The following is a 25,090-nucleotide window of genomic DNA, read 5'->3' on the forward strand; positions in this document are numbered from 1 at the left end:
AGAGAAAACACACACAAGAGAGATAAGGGAAATGCTTTATGAACTCTGAAGAGACCAAAGCTGGTCTTGTCTGCCTTTTATGCAACTGATTTCAGCCAAACACTCCAAGGCTTTAGGATAAAAAAAAAAAAAAAAAATCAAAAACAAAAACAAGGAAAGGTCTTGCAACATGCCCTAATTTCACCTGCCTCCTGTTTTGCTGTGAAGGCCACACAGCTTTGTGCTCAGTGTGAAGACAGCGACTGCCTAATATTGAAACTCTCCTAGCGAAGATGCAGACAGCGTTCTTTACCCTGCAGACTGTCTGTCATCACAGTAAAAGCCTCCTGGAGGAACCGCCTGCTTTAGAGTCTATGAAAAGGCCTCACACCCGCTCAATCCAGCAAAAAATTGATCCCTTCAAATGTATTTCACAAAATTTTCTTTGAACCATACTAATATCTTGGATAAGCCACAGCACCTGCATTACTTCAGATGGCTTGAAATGGGCAGCTTTTTGCCGTAGCACACAATACCAGAGGGGTCGCCTAAAGCAACACACACTGATCCTTACAAAAACAAAAGCCCTTAACCATTCATTCTTGGTAAGCAAACCAAATGCTCCTTGGAAAGCAGCACTTCCTTACAAACACAAGGATAGAAGCCATTTCCCCCTCCTCCTCATTCAAAAATGCCATGCAGCCTTCTAGAGACACGGTCTGGATGATTAGGAAAGATTGTTACTCTCAATTATTGCCAGCAACTTGGATGACGTCTGTCCTGACATGAAAATCTGTAACAAAGCTCCTTCTGTCCTTGTGATGGGCACAACTGCTGCCTGAAATTTACTCTGAACATCACAACCCTCAGCATTTGACCACAAGATAGGTGCTAGCCACATGTAATCCACTTAAAAGGTTCTCACAAAAATGCATGCAGAAATCTCCATACGGCATTTACAAAAGAATACACAAAGTGCAGCAATTCTGTCAAATGACAGAACAGCAGGTCACTCTTAAGTAGATTTTGTTGCAAATCACACATCAGTCTGAACACTCCCGTTCCCATTCCATTTACATGGCTGGATTATTTCTGCATCTTTGTTAGTCTTGCAGGAGACTTCCGTCTGCTGTGCGAGAAACAAAACAACAACAAAAAAGATTTCTGGAAGCCTGGGGAAAGTTAAAAATCTCAACACCCTCCCTCCCCCCCTCCAAATGCTAAGCAAAAAGCAAAAGTCATGATAATTCAGCCTTTAAAGATCTGTAAAACATCAAATGGTTTTGGTTTGGAACTTTGTTTTGAATTTGGTTATTTTCTTTTCTTTACAATAGCAGATTCCCCCCACCATTTCAAACTTATAAGTATACATATAGAAATCCTAAGATTTCTGGCTAGTGGGTAATCTACAGAGCATTAGCAGGATTCACAGCCCTTTTCTGCAATCTTCTGCATATACAAATGACTTTATTCAAAATAATGGCTGCTGTGCAACTCACTTTCAATTTTAGATGTAGGCTATAGGATGAGGAGGCCAGAAACACCTGCCTTTGGGGTCAACTACATTACCCTTTTCAGCTGTAGAGCTTCTCTAGGCAGCAAATGGCATAAATCATAATACAATAATCACACACAACGCAATACAGGGTGCTGAGTTCATTCTGCTGCCCTGCATTAGCTTTTTTAACACAGCTCTTCCCACACCTCCTCTTGCCCCAGGACACCCTATGGATATTAGCTGCATTTCCTTCTAGCACCTGTCCTCGAGTTGTGTTAAAATTATGAGCTTAAATTCCCTGAGCAGCTAATGAAGAGATAAGCACACACAGACAGGCAAGGTTTGTCTGCATTAGTTATCATAGTAATTCCAGGTCTCTTTATTCCAGGCCACAATGAGGCCTTGCACACAATAACCCTTTTTCTTCACAGATTTCCACATTAGTTTCCACAGTTTTTAAATTTTTTTAAGTTCGGCATAAGAGAACTGCACTCTTCATGTCTCTTGATTGAGTACAGGGCTAAAAAAGTACTCAGCTCACTTTCCTTTCTAGTGGATTTCTTACTGTTTTCTTCTCTGTAGTTTCTGATTCTCAGCCGCTGCTATTTTCACCTCTGAACTTAGCTACGTCTCTCATTTTCTGATGGTCTAGCCTCGCTAGTTATCACCCACTCTCACTCTGTTCCATCAGGTGTCCCCAAGCCCCATCACACTCTTACCTTTCTCAAGTATACAAGACCCAGCTCTCCCAAACACTCCCATTACCATAGCTCCTTGTGCTCCAACTGATACTGATGGTAACATCTGAAAGCAAAAGCAGCAACACAGATGCACGTCAGCCAGTACCTGTGACAGGTCCACATAGCTCAGTAGTTTTCAATTGTTCATCTAGCAGCTTAACAACAAAAGTACATATTGTAGTTCAAACTGTCGTAGATACAGGAAATCCAAATTTGATCTTAAGGGCAAGCAATTATAGCTACTCAACATTTTGGCCATTTTAAGTGACTAATTCCTTCTGATGGGGGACCACTATTATGTTTGTATGACTGAACACATTACCTCTTTTGCTTTTAATGAGGGCATAGCTGTATCCAATCCAGAACAAAGGGCTCACAGACGTAGGCACAATGCATATACACAGATTTTAAAACATACATATCGCGTTCTAGTTCAGTTTTAAATACACATGAGATGAAGCAAAGATCTTGTGAAGTAGTGTGCAGAATTGAAGAGAAGTAGCTCAGCAGCCAGGTCAGCCAACCCCAACAGCAAGTCATCACACAGCAGAGATGGATACTGCAGACAGTTTCACAAAAGAGCCCTGCAACGTTTACAATGCACTCAGCATGCATCAATCTAAGATGTTGTAGAGCCAGCTTCCTCCCCACCAGTATCTCTTTTCACATCCTAAATAACGCACTGATGCAATCCGGAGTCAAAGAAGTCACAGCTGTTAAACCCTCTGATGTTTAAGAGGTGACTGTTTTAGATATAGCAGTGTGTAAATCCATGTGTGTGCCTGTGAGGGCTCCCCATGCATGGGGTGCCTGTCTCGAGCAGCAATCAAACAACTGAAAAGATGCAAGGCAAAAGAGAGTCCAAACTTAAGATGCTGTGCATGTTTTGAACTCTCAACCCCTCTTTAAGAGCAACAGTATGTTAATAACAGTAATAATAACATGCAGGAAAAAAACAGAATATTCAACAGAAATGTCTATTTAAAGGAGACTTTGAACAGGTAATGACTTGTAAGATATCCATCTTTCTTGCAGCACACTACCATTTATTGAGGATATTTTTTACATCAACTGCCTGTGTGTCATCTCCAAAAGCCAAAAGAGGCCGTCCAGTGGCCTCTCCACAGCAATGAAGCTCAGCCACTGGAATTAAGGAAGTGTACAGAAATAATCTCTCTTGCCTTCCCCTCTCCAAATACAGTGCTCACAGTACACGAGCACATGTGACTCCTTTAACATAGGCATGAACAGTGAAATCAGCACAGACCGACAGATCACGGATCAATATTGTTTTCATAACATTTGATTTGCAAAGTTGAAGCATGAGTATTCCTGGTTACAAGGAGAATTATGCCTACACTTCTGGGGACAGTAGAGCAAATCTGATCCCAAAAACCTGCCTGCATCTGCTCTGTTTCACAATGGTTTCTGGAAAATTATATCTGCACTGCAAGCGTGAGCCAGTGAACTCACTACCCAAGCTTCTGCAACACAAAATATGCCACTTCCAGAGCAAAACTCCAGGAGCTCAGACACATCCAGAGACCAAATTGCTACATTTCTTTTTTGTACATACACCAAACAAGATCCACTTCCTCTTCTTTTTGCAAGTTGTAATTTGTAACAATAGCAGTTTTCTTCACATACAAAAACCTTCCTTATTAACACCACAAATACAAACTTTAAAGCCTAGTTTCACCAGAGTTTTAGCATGAAATGCTCACAGAGACTCCAAGCACTTGGAGCAAGACAGCTTTTTGTTTACCAGAACTCAGAATCACTTTCACATTCCAGAAATGTGTTTCGCAGAGATGTTTTTTCAGCCTCAGCCTGCTAACTATACTTTCCAAGAAGACCTCAGTACAGCCCTGGAGAACACAGATATCCACAGGCATGGGTGTCCCCTCTCCTACATGATAGGTCTCCCACATCGACACTGCTTCTCCTATGATATAACCAACAGCTCCACTAGCCACAAAGAATGATGGACACAGTAATCTTCAATAGGTGTGACTCAGCCCACCAAAGCATTTTTATTACACTTCAAAATTTGTTGCTTCATCAGTTGCCTTGAAAATGACAAGCTTAATTGAATTGGGATGGAGCAAAAGCCAGGAAAAAGCCTGGGAAGTCTGGCTATCAATCCATGTAGCTCCAGCATGACTTGTCAAATGAGTTGAGAAGAGCACAAAATTTTTGAACACAAAGGCCAACAAAACCAAAAGAGCAGAAGTTAGGCAAAGAAGAAGCTAGGCAAAGCAAGATAAAAGGAAACAAACAAACAACAAATGTTTTGGAGGAAACCATCTCATAAGTTCATCACATGGGCTGCAGGAAAATGAGGCTTAAACCAAAAGGTACCATGTGTTCCCAGCAAGGCTGGAAATTTCTTTGCAATATAAAATGTAACTAAACAACTTCAGATTTCAAGAACTTCTAAGCTGCTGTTCTACACATAAGAACTGGCAAGTATATTGGTGAGCAGTGAGGTTCCAGGTACACCGTGTCTGTAACTCTGCGTTAACAGATCAAAATGTTCTTATCGATGGCTTATCCTGTTTCTCAGAACAGGACAAACTCTCCAAGAATCAGCAATGCAAAGCCACTTTCATCTTTGAGAGGAGCATCTTTGTCACTTTACCTACACTGATTAAATTAACGTGTAACTTTCCAGCAATGACAAAACCTATGCAGTAATGCTGGACAATGTCAAAGCTTCTCAGTACACCGACAGTCAACAATGTCATCCTCACTGTAGTAAACACAAACAGCATTTAAGGATTTGTACCTACTGCCATCTGTGGAGTACATAAAATCTTTACTGGTTGTCCTGGGCCTGCATCTCTTCTCCAAATTGTAAATTCTGGCTCTAAATAGAAAATAATTTTGATGTATCTTTGCTGAACAATTCACCTGAATTTGTGCATCCCTTCAGACATAAAAGGCCTTTAAAAGTAGATATGCTGCCTTGAGTGAAGCTCTCCTACAGCTTTGTACAATGATAGATTGATTTCCTACGTCTTGCCGTCTGATGCAGACTATCAGACTTCTTCGCCACTGCCCTGTTTGTCACTACGAAATTTGAGAGAAAAAAGAAGGGTAAAGCAGTAGAAAAGGAAGAAACACCAACCTAAGTAGGAACTAAGATACCAGAAACATTTATCTGCCAGGTCCAGATAAAAAACACAATATCCAAAACATGCACCAAAACAACAGCAACAACAACAACAAAAAAATGCCAGGAAACATGCCCACAATAATATGGGGAACTCGACAACTTTTAAAACTCTTTTTCATAACATGGCTGTTTCAAGAGTGCTCCTCAGACCAAAGCAGCAGTCACAAGAGCAGCAGTCGGTGAAGCCCGGTTTCCATGGGCCTTCGCTCTGTACTTCCATGCTCCATCCCTGCAATAACCCCGCTGTCCCCTGAGCCCTCACGACCCCCTGCCATTGCATTTCCCTCGGCCTCCCATGCCCCTGCCGCCCTCCACTCCTCCTGCCTGGAGGCCTGGCAGGCCTGTGGCTGCCAGCCCGGCTGGGCACCATCAGCACCCATCACGCTGTGGGGACACACCGCTCGATGGCTGACTTCTCCCAAGTTGAGCATTTCCAAGCCTCCCCCCAAAAACTCTGGGGTTATTTGCACAGAAACAGGACTAAAAGAGCAAGCAGGCAGCTTTACATTGAATGCTGGCTTTGCATTTACATGAGAAAGCAGCCCGAGGAGGTCACATACCAGAGTTTTTGCTCTTTGCTATGCCCATGTTCTGTGCTACTGATAGAATTCCTCTTTGTACCGCTACAGATGATTTCTGCTCCAGTAGATTCACCACACCACAGATACTGACAAAGTAAAGGCTAACGGACAAAGATGAAACTGTCATTGCATAACTTTTACTTATTTTATTTTTTACTTATTTTACTCACACACCTTACAAACTTCAAAAAAACACCTTCCATTACCAAACAACACATCCCTTGTTGCATTTAGCTGGCACCTTCTGAGGCAGCGCACCCAGTCTGACAGCAAAGACCAGACTCAATATCCCCTACACCTGTAATAAACAGAAATAAAAATTGAGGTGCACGCTTTTGTCTATGAGAAGAAAACAGATGCTTGTAGGTAAACCAGCAAGCGCAGAAGTTAGGAAGAGGTGCTGAAGGAACGTGGCTCTGCTTTCAGTGCTCATTTAAATATAAACAGCTAATTATGTTTTAATCAGAAGCATTTATATACAAATTATGCATCTCAAAAGGTTTTCCGGGGTGTGTGGGAACGAAGTGTGTTATGATGATCACAGGGAAAAATTCAAACTTAAAAAAAAAAAAACAAAAAAAAACAAAAAAACACCACACCACCTAACACAACAGAGGTGGCACTTGTATGTCCAAGAAAGCTGAGTCCTTGTCGTTACTTCTGACTGCCTGCAATTAGAGCAGTCCCGAGTTACTGTTACTTCTCTATGTGAAGTCAGAGAGCTGCTCAGGTGGCAAGAGACCGACTGCTGGGGCTCACTTAGTCCAGTCCCCCTACCATTCAGGCCAAGCTGCTCAGGGCCATGCCCAGCTGAGTCCTGAGTGTCTGCAAAGACGGAAATCCCACAGTCTTCAGGTCTCTGCTCCAGTGCCTGAACACCCCAGAGAGAAAAATATTTGTTCCTAACACGTAGTCAGAAATTCAAGCATTCCAGACTCAGTCCTATCTGCAGCCTCCTGTCCTACCAGCATCCAAGCATCTGGCTCCCTCTTTTCTGTGTCCTCCCATGAGGGACAGCAGACATTGCTGAGATCTCCCCTCGAGCCATCTCTCCTCCAGCTGCCCACTGAAGAGCACGGCTGCCATCCAGCATACTGGCTGGTCACCGCAGCTTGGTGTCATCCGTGAACCAGCTGGAGGACCGCTGCTCCGCCAGAGACACGCTGCTGAGTAATGGGAGGCTTTATGTAAGTCTGCAAGGTGACTCCACCCTAGCCACTGTTGTTACATCATTTTCACCATATTTGCCATTCTCGCAGGTTTTGCCTGTTTTTTCAAATTCACTATCCCCTTTTAAACAGAAACAGCCAAAATGCAGTAAGTCCTTTAATTAATTTTTCCTTAATGCTGAAATTCTTAGTTACTACTACTTTTGGCATCACACTGTATAAAAACAGAATCAATAAGATTTATGTCAAAAAAAACACCATACAAACAAAAAGGATATTTGTTTTTCCAAACCGGCAAATAACCAGCATACCATGAATTTACAGACTGGCTGAACATCTCCCGAGAACTCCTGTGCAGGTTTCAGAAGTAAACAACTCAACGGTCAGATTCAGGGTCATTCAGGATGGCTGAATTTCTCCCACTGCTAGACTTAATTTAAAACTAGAAAAGAGGAAAAAAGGAAAGGAGAAAAAAAAAAAAAGGTCCATTTAACATATCCTTAATCTAGAACTATTGCAGATTATTGGTTTGAACAAGGATTTGTATATACACATCTATGGCTTAGCATCATGGATGACCATCCAAAATATTATACAACAAGTGAAAGACTCTATGGGCACAAAAGACTGCCCTTGTTTTAAAAATAAAATTACATTCTAATGAAGAAGGGAGTATTTTTCTGGGTGTGTCTCCTTCACTTTTTCAGTCCAACTCCAGCAGGCACCTACCAAGAACAACATCAAGTGTATCCTCACTCCCACTTTTTTGGAAATACACTGCTGCAGCATGTGCCACGGTTTGCTGCTTTGCTACTTCATAAGCACAGTCACAGAATTCTTACTTCCAGCATGCTTTTTGTACCAATGACTAGAAGCATCCACTCCTGTATCTCCAAAAATCAACAGGAATTTCTGGAATTGCTCAGAAATACAACCTGTATCCAACCTAAAATAGCCCACAAAAGCAGTTTTCATATCATATCACGTCATACACACTCTGTGTAACCTTGCTCAAAACCACACACAAACCACAAGGATCATGGACTCCCGGCACTTCAGTGCCAGAAGGCTCAGTAAGCTACTGCTAGTAAACCTGCACCAAAACTCCTTCCACAAGATACCTCTTACTCCTGCGTGGCTTGCTGCAGTATCAGCTCACAAACAGGAAAAAAGCAATGCCACTTGGAAGATCTGTAGAAAGCCTGCATGCACCAAAAATAGGCAGACAAACAGGTTATGTGAGGGGGCATAAAAAGCACATAGAAATATTGAGCCGTAGGGACAAAAAACCACAATTCAGATCCTGCAATGAGTTGCACGTGCTCTTAATGAATGCAGAAGCATCCACATGCCCAAGAGACAAATCTTGGTGGAGCACAAACCCAAGCAGCCTATAAACATAAGCCTCTAGCATTTTCACTGTGGAACCAGAACGTACCCCAGCTGCAAGAAAGGATGAGAGGGGACGGTTTTCAGCTGTGGCGCAAACAGGCAGCAAATGTTCACAGCCCATGTGCTGCATCTCCTTGGTGTGGGTCCAGCCAGACGATGCTCACTGCCGCTCCACACGTCCCCCAGCAGTCCCGGCTGCTTCACTTGCATGGTTAATGCACTTGGCCATACTCGGCGGGTCAGGAATCCCTCCCCAGGCTCTCCTACTAACAAACATTATGCACACAGATGTTCTCTGTGACTTTTAGCAATTTTTAGGCTATTTAAGTGTTTGTAACAGGTAATTTTCCAAGTACTCAGATCGGGAGGTATTTAAAAAAAAAAAAAAAAGTCACAGAATTCATATTTAGTTCTATTCCTCAACACACAGATTGACAGAAAATGTATTTTTTAACATAAATGACCACCTTTCTCCTGCCCTCCTTCTGGTAAAAGTTGCCCTGGGGCACACATTAATAGCGTAAGAGAAAAGTGCAATTCCATATTCATATGGAGAAATGCCAAACAATCTTAAGTACACCTTTAACAGAGTAAGTAGTGTTCTTTACGGTACGGCTGTATACAGCAGAAGCCTCTTGTGCTACACTTGTGCACATTACACAAAACAATAAAAACTCAAAGGTTTAAGTGAACTTCTTGATTTTTATGCAATTAAGGAGATGGAGCGTGTCTTCTTTCAAGCTCATCACTTCCCAATTTTCTAGCAGCTGGTGACCAAGCCCAAATGTACGAGCTCAGAAACACTGGGGTGTTACACTAAAGGCTGGCTATGACAGCACATTCGCATCCCCTCTATAGAGATGAACCGCAAGAAAACCTCACCAGCTGCTGGGCAACGCAGCCACAAACATCTGCATCATGGCACGAGAAATCCCAGAAAGGGTTTGGTGTGCTGGACCACTGACAGATCGACCCCAGGTGGCACCTCTGCATGCATCCTGTCTGCTGAGGGCTTGTGTGAGTGAAGGGAGGTGGAGGCTCAGCCAGAACGCCGTAGTGTGGCACTGGGAGGTGAGAGCTGGGATATCAGGCTCTCCACAGGGCAAGATCTAAGACAGGGAGTTTTACGAATGAACATTTGGAGCGCATGCACGCCTCTGAGAAGCCTGGGAAACAGAAATGCTGTACGCTGTGCTTGCTCATAACACTTAAAATACGTATGACTTACAACCACTTCCTGCTTCTTTCCTTAAATAGAGCAAAGTATTCATTCTTTGCTATGCATTACACATCAAATGACTTCTGAAAGAAAACTTGATCTTTAGTCACCAGACCATAAGGACAACAATATTTTTCCCCTCAAGAATGGAAAATGTTTTCCACATTCAGGGAACTTCAACATCCAATTGGTATTTATGGTTCTCCATATACACAAAGAAAAAGAAAGAAATATTTTTGAGCAAGCATAAATGAGCGCAAGCAGAAGGTGTTAAAAAAAAAAAAAAAAAGCAACAACAAAACACAACAACAACAAAAACAAACAACCCAACCCAGGAAAACAAAGATGGAAGAAAGCAGCACCCTCATATCAGAATATTCATGCAAACAGTTTCTCACCGCAAACTTCTTACGATGCTCTCAGGTAGTCTGCCTTCTCATCATCCCACCCATACCTTGCCTGACACAGCTTCACCTGGACTTCTGTTATGAATCAGATGGCACAAGAGACCACCTAGAATACCCACGGTGAAAAATCTAAGACAAAAATAGCTGCAGTGCTATTGACAGAAAAGGATTTAAACTCTTTTTTGGAAACAAGCGAGCAAACAAACAAAAAACAAAAAACCCACAAAACTGACAACCCTGGCTCAAAAAGATCCTGTGCACGTGTGGATTTAATTTTGCCAATTAATGTTGTGGGTGGAAAAAAAGGGTTGGATGAGCAGCAAAAGTGAGTATGAAAAGGCAAGAAATTGTTTTGCTGGGTTTTGTTTTTGTTTTTTAAATTGAGCACAGTTCTTCCAAGGATTTTCAATGTTCACACTCATGTTTAGTAGTATGCTTATTAAGCAACTTCTCATTTTAACCTTTTTCTGTGACAAGGCAAACATTCTTCTCTACGCTACGCCTGTGAAATTTCTGTCACAGAATTCCAGTCCTTACACCTGTCTTTAAGCATAATCCCTGTGTGATGTAGCGAGAGCACAAAATCTGCCTTGCTGCCTTATTTTTTTCTGTAGATATTTCACCTTGGAAGGAAGTAGCTTAAGGATCAAATGGTACATGCAGCGTGCCTGGGATGTTGACTTCAGGTGGACGTAAAAAGGCAAGTGTTGTAGTTTTGTCATTAAAATACAGAAGAATCATGCAGACATAAGAGGGAACTGACAGGACATGAACCAGGATAGTACACACAAATATATACGTGTACTTGTAATTTTGGGTGACATTTCATTTCTCTGAAGTGAGACTTTACTGCACATTGAATTTTCAACTATTTGTTATTAGTCAGGATGGATTTATCAGTTGCAAAATGGGACAGACCAATACAAATTGTACAAGATATTAGACCCAAATTGCTTTCTAGCTACATATCCATGAAACCTTCACTAATACCTGTGGTGTGACACCAGCAGAAAAAGCAACAGAGAGAAGAAGTGTTTGTCACCAGTTATATACGCACACTCACGTCTAACACTTTTTTTGTTTTGATGGAAGCACCTGAATTTATCTTTAATTTGGAGCAGCAAACCTAAGAAAGTATAGAAGGAGATGCAGATAATTACTTGCCCACTTCCGAGGCACTTCACAACTTCTAGGTGAAAAAAGACAGATGAGTTTGCAAACCAGGTCAATTGACAGCCACACCACTGCTCTTCACCACGTTTTTCTGTGTGGGCCCCAAACTCTCATCCTTCTGACAGCTGAAGGATCCATTCCAGGAGACCATGCAGTTCAAATCCACAGACACTGACAGAAACTGGTATCCTGACAGATTACACCAAGAAGGTAATTTAGGTTATTTTGTAAGCAGACATTGCAAAGCAGAGTACGCATTTCAAAATTAAACATTTATCTTTGGTCTTCTTCCTGATATTATTCAGATCTTTGTACTGTAGAGACAGTTCAGATTTTTTCATTCCCATGCTCCTGCCTATCCTACATTTGAAAAATGCCAGTGTAAACAGGCATAAAGTAGTTTGTGCTGCTAAGACTACAGCTTAAAGACCCACATATTCATTTTATTTGATTTCTTCTCCTGCAAATGTAGTCATCCTAGTCTGACACTACCTTTAAATACTTAAGTCTGGGAAAAAAGAAAGACTTGCTAGCATTTGCTTGAACTGGTTGGTGCTCACAGCACCTACGAAGCATACTTCTAAAACAACTTTATACAGTATATTTATAGCATAGAACAATTTTATGTCATAAAATTATAATTTCCAGTTTACATAAATACTGCATATTTATTAACTTACTAAAGTAAGCCAAAAAGAAATGAAAGTGATAGGGAAGATAGACACAGAGCATGACTTAAAAGCAAAGTGCACATTACCTGAAAACAACTAAATTACAAAGAAGTACATCTGCATTTATTTCCCAAAGCAGTCCCATGAATATGCAACTTATTTCTATTAACGTCTTGAACTAAGTGCTCAACATATGTCTGCTAACTTTAATTCCACTATTACCAGGATCTAGTCAGAATACAACTACTTTATGTAAAAACCAAGGCCTTCTATCTTCAATTTTAATTCAAAACTAGCAAAAACAATGCACCAACGTTGCAATATGTAATTCTGAGATAATAAATGCAATTACGATTTAGTGTCTGAGATAAACTGTTTCTACACACCGAATATACACAATAAAACACTGCAGATATACAACAGTGTGGTAGTCCTAACCAAGAAGTACCACCAAGCCATGTACTCCCGAACACTGCACTTTAAACAAATTCAAATACAGGTGCTGTGAAGTTTTAGTTTGTTGTTTTTGTTTTTAATCTACCCAAATCAACCAAGATACTTGTAAACCATCCACATACTGGATGCACTTTGATTAGGAAGGAGCTGTATGTGCATCTTGCCCTATTTCACACGTTTATAAAGCTGTGCAGGCATCACTGTGACACAAACCAGAAGACCTGCGCCCATCTCCAGATCATCAGGTCCAACCATCCACTTAACCCTAAGTGTTCACTGCCAAACCACATCCCTTGGTGCCACATCCACACGTCTCTTAAACACCCCCTAGGACAGGTGCTCCGCCACCTCCCGTGGCAGCCCATTCCAATACCTGACCACCCCTTCCGTGAAGAAATTCGCCCTGATATCCAACCCAAACCTCCCTTGGCTCCACCACACATCCAGAGGAACTGCCCCACAGCTGGGGCACGGAACCAGATGCACCACATGCAGGTAATTGCTCGAGGCACACAAGCTCATGTGGGCCCATCCCAAGAGGCAGGGTGCTGGCACTTGGTGCTCAGCACGTGCTGCATTCGGCAGAAGCACCGCGAGCCCGGACAGCCTCCTACCACGCTTAGCGAGCCGCCCCGGGGTTCTGCAGGGTGGGTTATGCTGGAAAACTGGCACCCATCCTTCCATCAGCACTGCCAGCTTCTCCAAACAGAAAGACTTTGCAAATGATGAGTTATCTGCCCAAATATGCATCACCCGTTACTCCTTCTAACAATGTTTCCCGAGAGGACTTGGCCTCATGTGCATCTTAAACGTTGTTTTTAGTTTTAACATGATACTAGATCAAGACTTTGTGTTGTAAGGAAGACGTTAACTAACAGCAGCAAAATTCAGCAGGTGACATCCAAAGGGCCAACCTGCGTAGCAAAGGTGTTTAAGAGAGCAGCTGTTTTCAGCAGTGTAGACATCACCTTTATACCTTTGGTGCCAAGCACATTGCAAGTTTCAAAGTTACTTTTCAAATGCTGCAAAGCCTCAGAACAGTAATATAGACCCCTAACAAAAAGTGAATCTAAAAATTTCCACTGCAGCCACACTTTCCTCCTCCCAGCCGACAACCACGCCTCTAGGTCATTTTCTCTCTTGCACTGAGAAGATGCACGAACCCCGGTGGAAGCAAAGTACTTTACTGAAGGTGAAGTGCCTCTTAAGATCAGGATCAATTTCCTGAATGAAACAAGGAATCAGCTCTTCTGTGTGGTGTTTTCTGGTCCAATATCCTTTCACTAATTTGACAGCCATGAATAGAGACTTTCCCTTCTGCTGACACACAGGGGGAGAACAGACACACACAAAGAAACAACAGCAGCCAAAAAAAGAACCAGACAACACCAAAACTACTTCTGCCGGGGGAAAAGAAATAAAAGAAATAGCACGTTCTCTCAACCCTGCTCATAAATTATGCCACATTTGCTAGCCTCTCGCACTTGAAGGCTGGATCGTAAGAATACAGGCTCTGTTTGTTTGTTTTATTTTCCCCTAAAGTTAAAATACTGGGACCACCAATGGGAGACTACTGCTTTCAACAGCAAGTCCAGGAGGATGCTCAGCAAAACAATCCAAGCTTGGCCCTGACGCCACAGCTTGGCACATCGCTTTTTTCCTCTGGTGGCAAATATCTGAATGGGACAGGGAGAGTGCCACACGTTTGGTACGACAGCCTTTCCCTTTGGAGGAGGAGAAAAATACACACTTCTCACCCGCACGCTAGAAATCTCCTGGATCGGCCCGTGAATTATGAAATTATCTCGAAAACAGAAGATGAATCAGAGATCACACTACATAAAAACAATTTCTGTATTTCTGAGATCACGACTAACAGCCAGCATTCACCCACTAACGGCACCCGAAGCGTGCTGTAAAACTTCACCATTTCACCCGGGCACCGGCAGCAATGACTCTGAGCAGAGGTTCTGGCTCCCCCGGCTACCTCCAAGCACGGGAGCTCTGCCGGTGAACACCCAAACTTCGGGACAAGCCCCCAGAGCCCTCTTCATTTTGGGGAAAAGGGAAGGGAAGGTGCTGCCCGACCCGACAGCCAGCTGTGGGTGCAGCAGGGCTGCGCTGAGCTCGCCCACCGCAGGGTGCGGGCTGCGTTTCCTCCTTCCTCCCTCCACCCAGGGCCCCCGGGGCACGCAGGGGCATCTCCCACCGCAGGACGCTTCAGGCCGGCAGCGGGACCTCCACCCCCCAGCACCGCCGGGGCAGTTTCGGGACAAAACGCTGCAATACAGCTTCGGGCAGGCGAAGCCCCTCCTGCCGCCGGGCTGTACCTGCGGGCTCGCCTCCTCCCGGACACCCCACGCGTGAGGCCCACGCAGCCGCGTGTCCTGGGCACCTCGGGAGGGCGATTTTGGTTAACCCCACCCCCGGCGCCCACCCAAACACCACCAAACTCCATCCCTGCCTCCCGCTGCTGCTCGGCAGCCCCCCGCCAGCCCGCAGCAGGCCGCCGTGCCCTCGGGCAGCCCCGCCGGGCGCACGCCCACCCCATACCCACCCCAGGGACCCTCCCGCGGGCACCCCCCGGCTTAGGGGGGGGTCCCCGCACCCCCGCTCCCCGCCGGCAGCTCCGCCCCGCCCCGCCCCGCCGCGCCCCCCCCAGCCCCGGGGGCGGCAGCTCGGGGCCGTGCCCGCCCCGCTCACCTGGCGGCGAGCCCCTGGGTCCCGGGGCGCTGCGGGGCGCGGCGGGGCTGCCCCGGCCCTGGCTGCGCGCTCCCGGCTCCGGCAGGCTCGGCCCGTGCAGAGGCGGCGGCGGCGGCGGGGGGCAGCGGGCAGGGGGCGGCGGCGGCGGCGGGGGGGGGAAGCGAGCGGCGCCGCCGCTCATGGCGGGTGCGGGGCGGCCGGGGAGGGGGCGAGCACGGGGCCGGGGGGGCGCCGGCAGGAGGCAGGGAGCCGGGGGGGAGGCGGCGGCGGCGGCCTGGGCGGCGGGGGAGGGGGAGGACGGGCAGGAGGAGGAGGAGGAGGAGGAGGAGGGGGCGGGCGCGGGGGCGGGGGGAGGCAGGAAGGGGGCGGTGGCAGGGGCCGCCCAGCAGCCGCGATCCGAGCCGGGCGGAGCCGCCCCGCGCTGCTGCTGCCGGCGGCGGGCGGGGGGACGGGGGGGGCGGCGGGGCACGGGCACGGGCACGGGCATCGCCCCCCGACGGGACGGGACCGGGGCGCTGGGGAGCCGCCGCCCGGCGCTGCGCCGGGGAGGAGGACGACAAGCAGCAGGAGGTGGAGGAGGAGGAGGAGGAGGAGGAAGTCTCCCCGCCTGCTTCCTCCCTCCGCCGGCCCGGCGCCTTCCCGGGGCCGCCCCCCGCCGCTCCCGGTGCCGGCGGCCGCCCCTCGGCTCGGCTCCGCTCCGCTCCGCTCCGCCCGGCCGGGGGTGGAGGCGAGCGGGGCCCGGCCGGACCCGGCTCCCCCCCCCCCGGGGCCCCGGAGCCTCCGCCCGCCCCGCGCAGTCGCGCCGAGCCCGGCCCCGTCCGCGCCTGCGGCTCCGGCTCCACGCCCGTGGGGCTGCACCTCGGGGGTCTGCAGCCCCGGTGCCCACAGGGCATGGGTGTGTTGGGCTGCTCCGTGCTGCTCGGGGTTTGTGGTCTGAGCTCCACGGAGCTCGCCCACGCCTTGCTGAGCCCCGTCCCGTCGCCTGTGCCACCCGTGTGGGGTGCCCGTGCCCCTTCCAGGCGGTGTGTGGTGACGGTCAGGGCTGCTGCGGGGTGATTCATTTCTGGATGGCTTCCTGAGGGGAAGCTGCTGCTGAACGGCTCCCCAGCCGAAGCGGTTACACAACGCAGCGCTGTGGCACTGACTTCCTTCCTCATCAGCCCTCTGAAGCGGGGCAGAGTCAAGGGCTAGAGGGTGGCTCTGCTGCAGGAAAAGGCCCGAAAATAGCGTCAGTCGTTCAGCTAAATCCAACTTGGATGCACATAGTTGGTCTGACAGAAACAAGGAAAAGCACTTCAACCACTGAGCTAACGTGCACCCCTGACCACGGGCTCTCAGGGAGGTCAGGGAGGCCGCTTCTGAGGGGCTCAGGTCGGTGGGCCCATGGATGTGTGGCTGGAGGGCTCTGGTGCCTGGCACTGCGTTTGCTGCTGGGGCTGGGCTGTCCCGTCCTCCTGTCATGCTGGTTCTGAATAAAATCTAGAGCATATCATTACAACAGCCAGATCCAGCCTTTTTCCAAGTGTCTTTTAGCTCAGAGGGGACGGAAAAGGTGATCCCTTTAGCCCAATAGCTTATTAGGCTGATTAGTGTATCTGGAAAACAGACAAGCTTTTGACAGGAGCCTTCTTCAGGTCTATTTAAGGCCTCCAGATACTTAAAGACGAGGTTTTCTCTCTGTAATGTTGAAACAAGTGGTGTCTCATTTCTCTAACTAGAAATGAACTGACAGAAGTCTAGAGGTAAACTCACTGGTGGGTTAAACTCAGCAAGCAGACCCAGGCAAAAGTTAAGGTGAGTGATTTATTTATTTATTTTATGTTACAGCTTTCATTTTGTTTTAAAGTTTACAAACTTGAAATACTGCAATGACCAGACAGCTAATGCTCTCAGTATTGTAGACGTAGGTGAACTCAAGAGTTCACTGGTTTGGCTCAGAGCAATCAGTATAACAATGTCTCATGCTGCTGCAAGCCACCTTGCAGGTCAGGAGTGCTTGTTTCCTCCAACCTCATAACTAACTCTGTCTAAAACAACAACAACAAAACCCCACAAAATTTGAGTGTGGATTTCTGCCAACTGGTCTGCCAGAATCAGGCATACAACACAGTTCGCAGGGTTCCAACCAGTCCTGAAAAAGGTGACATTAGCTATATTGTTTCATTAAAAATTGATCCAGCTGAGCCTCCACTGCACCCAAAGGCATCTCGTAAAGACTGATAGCAGCTGAAGTGGTGTTTAAGGCTTTGTGTCAGCCACGCATTGCAGTGGGATGCTATTTACCCTGAATACTTTGTTTTCTCTCTCTCAGTGATGCTGAAGTGCCCAATTATGAGGGGTACACGTAGAAAAAAAAGAAAAAAAAAAGCTTAATCCAAATATGACTGACACAATGGCAGTTAATTGAGAAAAAAAAAAAAAAAAAAGGATCATCAGAGAGTTGTGTCAGATTAAAAAAAAAAAAAAGTTTTCAAGAGAAAGCTGATATGCATGTTTTAAAAGTGTTTTCTTCATGGGCAAATAAGCATGTTCTTTCAGAAATTCCATGTAGAGAATATCCATGTCCAGCTTCCTGCTGACATTAAGCTATCTTCTAACTAGTTAGAAAGACATTGAAATCAAGAAGAATTAAAACAACAGCTTGACTGCAAAAATGCAGGTGTTTGCAACAATGCAGGTACCCCTGCGAGGTATTTCCAGTGGTGCTAGCTCTGTTTCTGCTGCATGTTCAATGTCTGCAGCCATCCATCCCTCCTTTACTGCAGGCTAAGAGACCCTGGGGGTTGCGCTCAGCCACCTCCTGATTGGGAAACAGAGGGGACGCAGAGCAGAGGACGTGGAGCAGGCAGCAGGGCTGGCCCTGCTGGGGACAGAGTAGGTCAGTTGCTGAAGCTGCTGATGAGACATTGCTAACCTCAGTGAAAAGTGAGGTATGCAACAGGTAGAAGATGTAACACATCTCTCAAGAAACAAATTTTAGCATTAGTAACAAATGGAAATATATCCAGATCCTTTACTCCTCCTACAAGATAACATTTTCCTAGTAGGCAGTCACACAGACAGTGCGGAGCTTTCAGATGGGCCCTCTGATTTTCCTTCCTCATGCTGCATCCCAGCATTCACATGCTTTGAAGCTGCACTGTTGCTGGACTCCCCGCTCACAGTCATTCCTGTACTCTGCTGTAGGTTCTAGCCGAGCTGCAAAAACCTCACCCTAGGCAAAGCTTCATGAGGAGACAAGAAATCATGTAGCTGAGCATACATAGCTGAAGAGCACGCACAAATACTTGCTTATCTCTACTCAAACAGGAACAAGGAACCTAAGTGAAAAGAGAAGGGCTTTGCCTGTGCTTGGCAAGAACTGTCTGTACTGTCTGCAGTTCTTCCAGGACATACTTCTTGCTTCCTATCTTCACACTACCAGTGTGTCACTCCTAGTGGACTTTACTGAGTGACTTCAACAGTGTAGATGCAATGTTGTGATAGGGAGAATGTCCCAAATGGCAGACCTTGGAGACAAAGGAGTGCCAAATGTAGCAAGTTCTTTCTCTTTTATATTTGTGTTGGGATGTGCTGGAGAGAGCTCAGTCAATTGCAGCACCCCGCTGTGTGAGGTGCTGTACAAACATGTTCATAGTCCTGAGGAGGTTGCAATCTATTCAGAAGAAAGGGAATAAGGGAAGCTAAGGCATGGAATAGTGCACTGATTTGCCTCTAGAGACAGGGCATCTCAGTGGCAGAACTCACATGCAATGTCTCAGGTTTGATACTGCCTGAAAGCACACCATCTGCCTCTGGCTATGCTTCACCTCAGAGTGGAGAATGAGGTTGGGATGGTGCCCTTCCTGAAAGTGCCTTGGACCAGCAGGAGCACTGAACTGATCACCCTTCATCCACAAGCATGAAGTGATCACCGCTCATAAATGCAAAATGGCTAAGGTGGCTGTCAGTACTCCCTGATGTGCGTTCAAAGTCAAAACCCTTCAGAGAAAATCTTACAGGTCTTATTTATCACTGTCTCTGCTTCAGATAAAAGGGTCTCAGTCTGGTGAGCCGTCCTCTCCATCAGAGTTCTCCTTCCTGGAGGATCTGTGCTGACAAGAAGAAGAAATGCACTGGCCAGTGTGACCTAAGGTGAGGGTTGGCATGGGTTCACTGCCCTGGGGTGGCAGAGACACCCACACAGTGTCAGGTGCAGAGGAGAGGTGCTGCTCTTTTTTGACCTGCAGGGGTGAGCACAGGAGTCAGTTGCCTACAGGGCAACTTAAACCAGTGGAAAGATCACACTGGCATCAGGCTTCAAGGCTCTTTGCATCAGTGGCCACAGAGAACAGTGGTTTCTATTTCAACAGACAAGTGGGGAAGCTGTAACTTCTGAAGTTACATCTTGACCAGTAGGCTCAAGTGCGTGAGTACAAGGGGAGCACAGCGTTTGGGAGGCAGAACCAAAGAATAGGGAGGCTGGGAAGGCAACCAAACTAGAACTGTCCCGGCATTCTTGGGAACCCTTCCCAAAGTATGTCTCATCCCTCAAATATGTCAAACCAACACACAGGCAAACCAACATCCTGCATGCTGTCACAGCAGCACTTCCCTCTCGCTCTTCTCCCTGCCTTCTCAAAGCTGCCCGCCCTGCCTGAACCATGCGTTGCCTTTCCGGCAGAGGTGTGTTGATGTATCATCCTCTCAAACGACCAAGGCTGTGGTGACCAGACACACGGCTCAGCTAGACAGGATTGTCAGGTGCTGCTACCAGTGTGCTGGCTTAACCTAGTCCCAGAGCAGCACCTGGAACAGCCCAACAGGATGGGTTTTAGCACACACTTGCAACAGGAAGGTTGTACCCCTGTGGGGGCATTGATCTGCTTGCTAGTGTGTGCTGAAGACCAGCTGTTGCATCCTCACTGCTCTTTTTGTGTAGATGACAGTGGCACACTGATGCTGGATGTAAAACATTCTCACCCTCTGCTTGTGGGGCTGCACATCTTGTTGGCTGGCTGCTGTGCTTCAGACCCCTATGTACAGCTGGTTCTGGGCAATCTTGGGTTGCAGTACACTTTGAAGGAAAAACAATGAAAGGACTGGTAGCTAAGCTGGCTTTGTACCTTTTTCATTGCATCTGTAAATTAAAGCTATGCTCTCGCACTAACGGGGGAAAAAAAAAAAGCCATTGTCCCCTGCTTTAATCTCTGCAGCCTGGATGGTAAGAGGAACCTCCATACACTCTCACACAGAGCTTACACTAGATGAATGAAAACTAGCCTAGTCAACGAGGTGCAAGTCTGTGCACAGTTGGCTGATACTGAAAAATGAAGTGAATTTTAAAGGAAGTAGGAAACCTCAGGCGTCAGCCCTAAGCCAGTCTCCAAAAGGTTAAAGATAAATTCTGTCCAAAGAACAGATTAGACTACAGCTGCCAGCAGTGGGCTTCTTGTAACTTCTGAAGTGTCTGGTGTTGGCTATAGTCAGAGAAGGGTTCCTAGGAAAGGTGAACCCTGTGCCAGAGACATTAGCAAATTGTCTGACAATGTCAAGGTTCCTTAAAATAAGTAGAATTATGATTCACTTTGTATACATAAATAGCTGTAGTATAGCTATACCGTATTTATTGCTGTGTAAAGTACCCCTGTAGCTGATGCAAAACCCAAGCTAAGCTGCTGGTATGTTAACCAACTTTTGCAATACTTCAGTCAGAGCAGAGTAAGGCAGCAAAATGACAGAGCTGGCACACTAGGCTTCTCTGCAGTGTTGGTGCTTGGCACGATTCACCTGCCACATGTGTCTCCAACTCAAGACCAAATGCCCACCTATATTTTATGCCAAACATCTGCGTTGTACAACAAATTCATGTTTTGCTTCCAAGTATAGAACAAAGCATCAGACCAGCTCAACATTAGAACAGATGTTGGTTACATGAACAATCTTATGTGAAATGTCACTGTGGTTTGATTAGGAAATACTCGAAAAGGAAATATGCATGAAATATTTCAGTACCTAAGCCAGACTCTAAAAGGCTTAGAGATACCACATGAGGAGCAGGCAAACTACGTGACCATTTTGCTATAGGCAGGACTCTAGTGATGATAATGCATGTCCTCTCATGTTGTCATGCCTCTACATACCAGATTAAATACAAAACAAAACAAAAAAAACACAATATTTTCTGTTTATTTTTTTGGTTTTTGTTCTGTTTTGTTTTTGTTGGTTGGTTGGTTGGTGTTTGTTTTTGTTTAAAATCTTTCACTGGCAAGGGGTAATACTATGATTTTTAATTTTTATTTTGGATTAGTATATATTTTTTTAGCTTGGTTTTCAGAACATAACGGCACATGTGCAAACCTTTCAGTACACTTTGAAATATTCTTTACATTTTCAATTATTAGTTCTTTGTCCTGCATTTTCCTCCCTTTCTATTTTTTGTCACTTGATGTAGTAGGAATAGCACTGGGCAGGTTTTAAAGAGGGCAAGTTAAAGCATTTAATTTCTCTCCCCCCCCCCCCCCCCCCCCATCAGGTTTCTGAAGTTTAAACAGTTTTGTTTAATTACAAACAATTTAAACGGTTTTCAATGGCAGAAGAAAAAAATAAACAGTTTTTAGTCTTATTGTTTCCTTTCCAGGGGTTCTCTTGGAAATCAAAGAAAAAACAAGACAAAAAAACATCAGAATTTCAAACATTTCCAACTTCAGAATAAAGGCATCGAAAGCAGCGTGGCCAGCAGAGCTGGGGAGGTGATTGTCCCCCTCTGCTATGCTCTCATGAGATCCCACTGGAGCACTGTGTTCAGCTCTGGGGCCCCCAGAACAAGGAGGACATGGAGGTATTAGAATGAGTCCAGAGGAGGGCCACAAAAAATGATCAGAGAGGTCTGGAGCACCTCTCCTATGAAGACAGGCTGAGGGAGTTGGGGTTGTGCAGCCTGGAGAAGAGAAGGCTCCAGGCAGACCTTACAGGGCCTGCCAGTGCCTAAAGGGGGCCTACAGGAAAGCTGGAGAGGGACTCTTTGTCAGGGGCTGTGGTGACAGGACACAAGAAGTAATGGTTTTAACCTAAAAGAGGGTAGATTTAGATTTGATATATGGAAGAAATTCTTTACTCAGAGGGTGGTGAGGCCCTGGCACAGGCTGCCCAGAGAAGCTGTGGATGCCCCATCCCTGGCAGTGCCCAAGGCCAGGCTGGATGGGGCTTTGGGCATTGTGGTGTGGTGGGAGGTGTCCCTGCCCATGGCAGGGGGGATGGAACCAGGTCTTCAAGATTCTTTCCAACCCAAACCATTCTGTTAGTTATGGAAACTAACCCTCTTCCCCCCCCCCCCAATATGTATATGTATATGTATATGTATATGTATATGTATATGTATATGTAAATTTAAAAGATATTAACCAGCTACATTAAAAGAAGTGCAAAACAGTTAGCCTGAAGCATTTCAAATTAAGTTTTCAATTTACATTTACAAACAGCTCCATTTTTAAAGTGTGCCCTCCTCTCAATGCACAATAAAAGAACCTTTCTAATCTCTGAAACTTGTCTTTCTTAGATGCAAAGTATTCTGGAAAGTCGAGCACAGTTGGGCACTCTGGAGTGGGGCAGAGAGTGAAAGGGTTCAGCACGGGGGAGCTGAACACAGCTAAACCTGCTGTGATGAGGTTTGGGTTCACTTACACCCTGAGCAGCTGGCAAGGTGTTTGATCTGTGGTTAAATGATCAGCAACCTACTTCGTATTTTTAAAGTCTTGGTCTTGGTAAGATTCCTTTATTGAGAGAGTAACACAGATATAAGGAAATAATGACAAAATTTTGAATATGTCCAGCCTGAGCGAGTTTTATTTTGGTTTAGGAAAAATCAAAAGTGCAAAACAAAGCCAAGAAAGAGCGCAGGTATTGTCTCTACCAGAGGCTGTAGAGGTCACGTGCTCTGAACAGCATGTATATTATTTTCTTGGCAGAAAATAAGATAGGTAAAGAGAGTTTGGGAGCATGAGATGCATCTACATTAAGAAAACACTAATACTTACCTCCAGGGATATGGATTGGCAACTCCTACCACAAGCCAATCCCTTTCCTATGTTAAAGCTTGGCAGGGGAGACCTCAAGAGCTTAATTCTACAGAGAAATTTTACTCCCAACACTATCAGAATCAGGAGTGATGCACATGTCATATTGTAACATATCCACAGAAGGCACCATAGCTGCCAGACTGACACACCCTGTGTTTGATGTATTTGATGAAAACAGAGTCGGTATTTTTCATTCTGGGTTTTGCATGCCTCCCCAGCAGTGTTTGCAGAGCATTCAGTGCAAAGGGATTAGACAGGGACACCCTTCGGCTCTATTTCTCCCCACCATCATCATACAATGTCTCATGGTGCCCTCAATCTCTGGACAGGTTTTGGGGGCAGAGAAATCCCTTCAGACCCGAATCTGTTGTTTTCTTATTTTCATTGCTTATATTGTCCTCATCCCAATCACTGTGCTGGAGCACTAACTGATTTCTCTATGCATTGTCCCTGTTCTTTATCGACTGTCCATCTGCAAGCCATGGAAAAAAAATACTGCTTATTAATTCCCCAGAAAGAAAGCCTTTCCCTCTGTTTCTAAGAGGCAAGATGCCTGAAATCCTGTTGTGAACTTGTACAATAAAAAAGATATGAGACAAACCACCCCATGATCTACTCTAACAGAGTTCCTTGCCAATAGTCAGGCACGTAGACTCTCTTTTAAAGGAAACAGGATAGTGTCACAGAGTGAAAGAGAAACCCAATATGCCAAGCACACATATGAGAACAATGGGTGTGAAGTGTGGAGTGAAGACAATGTTAGGAGAGCTCTGCTTGGGTAGCATAGGGAGGAGAAACCTTCCCAAGGCAGTACCACACACCCTGGGGCCTGAGACCCTTCAGGCAGCTTGTGCAGTTGCAAAGGTTGACCCAAAAACCCAAACACCAACTTCCAGGGTGTCTCTGCACCTCACTGTGAAGACAAACATATTGCCTTTAATCATGCTCATTGGCTTTTCTTCTCTTCTACCTCCATGCTCATACAGGGCAATCATCACTTTATTGTAGCAGTTATCAAATAGTTAAATCTGTAAGGCATGCCACTTTTCAGTTTGCTCTTCTCAAGACAAACAAATATGAAAGTGTTCACTTCATTTGGATTAAATGCAGAGATCCCATGCTCCGTTCAACAGACCCATACTGTAGGGTGAAGATTGAATACCTTCCTTAAATTGCAAAGGCCAAAATCAAATCCTACTTGTTGTTGTTGTTATGACTCTTGCTACTCTTCTTTTTCTGACTGTAATTTTTGCTGAGTCTCCTTCTACTTGCTCCCTGTAATTTTTTAGAGATTTGTTTTTACTCACAGCTAGCTCTAGCAACGTACTACTGACGTTTGTAGGTATAGGCAAGTAACTGCTAAAGAAGGTCGCTGGTGTTGAGGCTTGCTAGAAATGACTCTTTTCACTACCAAACAAACTGAACGTATAGCTGTGCACACGGGGAGAAGAACGGCACTTCTGCTTCTCCACAGGTGGTACATCCCTGCTGCAGCTGCCACCCAGTGGTTATTTGTCATCAGCATGCCTATTGTACTTTTTCAGTCACGCTGAAGCCTTGGAAGTCTGTAACAAGGTTTTGCTGGAACAAAACCCTTTTCCTGAAAAACCTCCTTGTTTTAGCTGAAGCACTGATTTTAGTGGGTAAATTTATCTGTATCAACAAGCATCCTGTTTGGAGCTTGCAAACACAGGAAAAAAAAGTTTTTGTTCTGTTCTGTTTTGTTTGTTTGTTTGTTTTTGAGGAGGGGATCAAACATGGGAGCCAGCCCTGCAAAATGAAGGAGAACTGAAGGTGTCTACAGTGATGTGACCTGTTTGTTTTTGTTTGTTTGACTTTTAATTTAAATTACTGCTTTTTAATGTCT

The 25,090-nt window shown here is 45.6% G+C and overlaps 1 protein-coding gene across 4 annotated transcripts in view; it reads right to left on the reverse strand.

Annotated features, from left to right (window-relative positions):
- The window catches only part of RNF38 (ring finger protein 38), a 117,144-nt gene extending 101,691 nt beyond the window's left edge, over positions 1-15,453 (reverse strand). Inside the window, exons 1-2 of one of the 4 annotated variants that reach the window (XM_082783516.1) lie at positions 15,167-15,297; positions 2,197-2,281 (exon numbers count right to left, since the gene is read on the reverse strand). In XM_082783516.1, coding sequence (XP_082639642.1) covers positions 2,197-2,281 — 85 coding nt within the window. In that variant the 5' untranslated portion in view covers positions 15,167-15,297. Of the gene's footprint in view, positions 1-2,196; positions 2,282-7,456; positions 7,588-15,166 lie in introns of all 4 variants that reach the window. The other 3 variants (XM_082783517.1, XM_082783515.1, XM_082783518.1) reach the window with 3 other exon arrangements.
- Between the last annotated feature and the right edge of the window lie 9,637 nt (positions 15,454-25,090).

This window comes from Aythya marila (genome assembly GCF_965140915.1).
Source record: "Aythya marila genome assembly, chromosome: Z".
NCBI lineage: Eukaryota > Metazoa > Chordata > Aves > Anseriformes > Anatidae > Aythya > Aythya marila.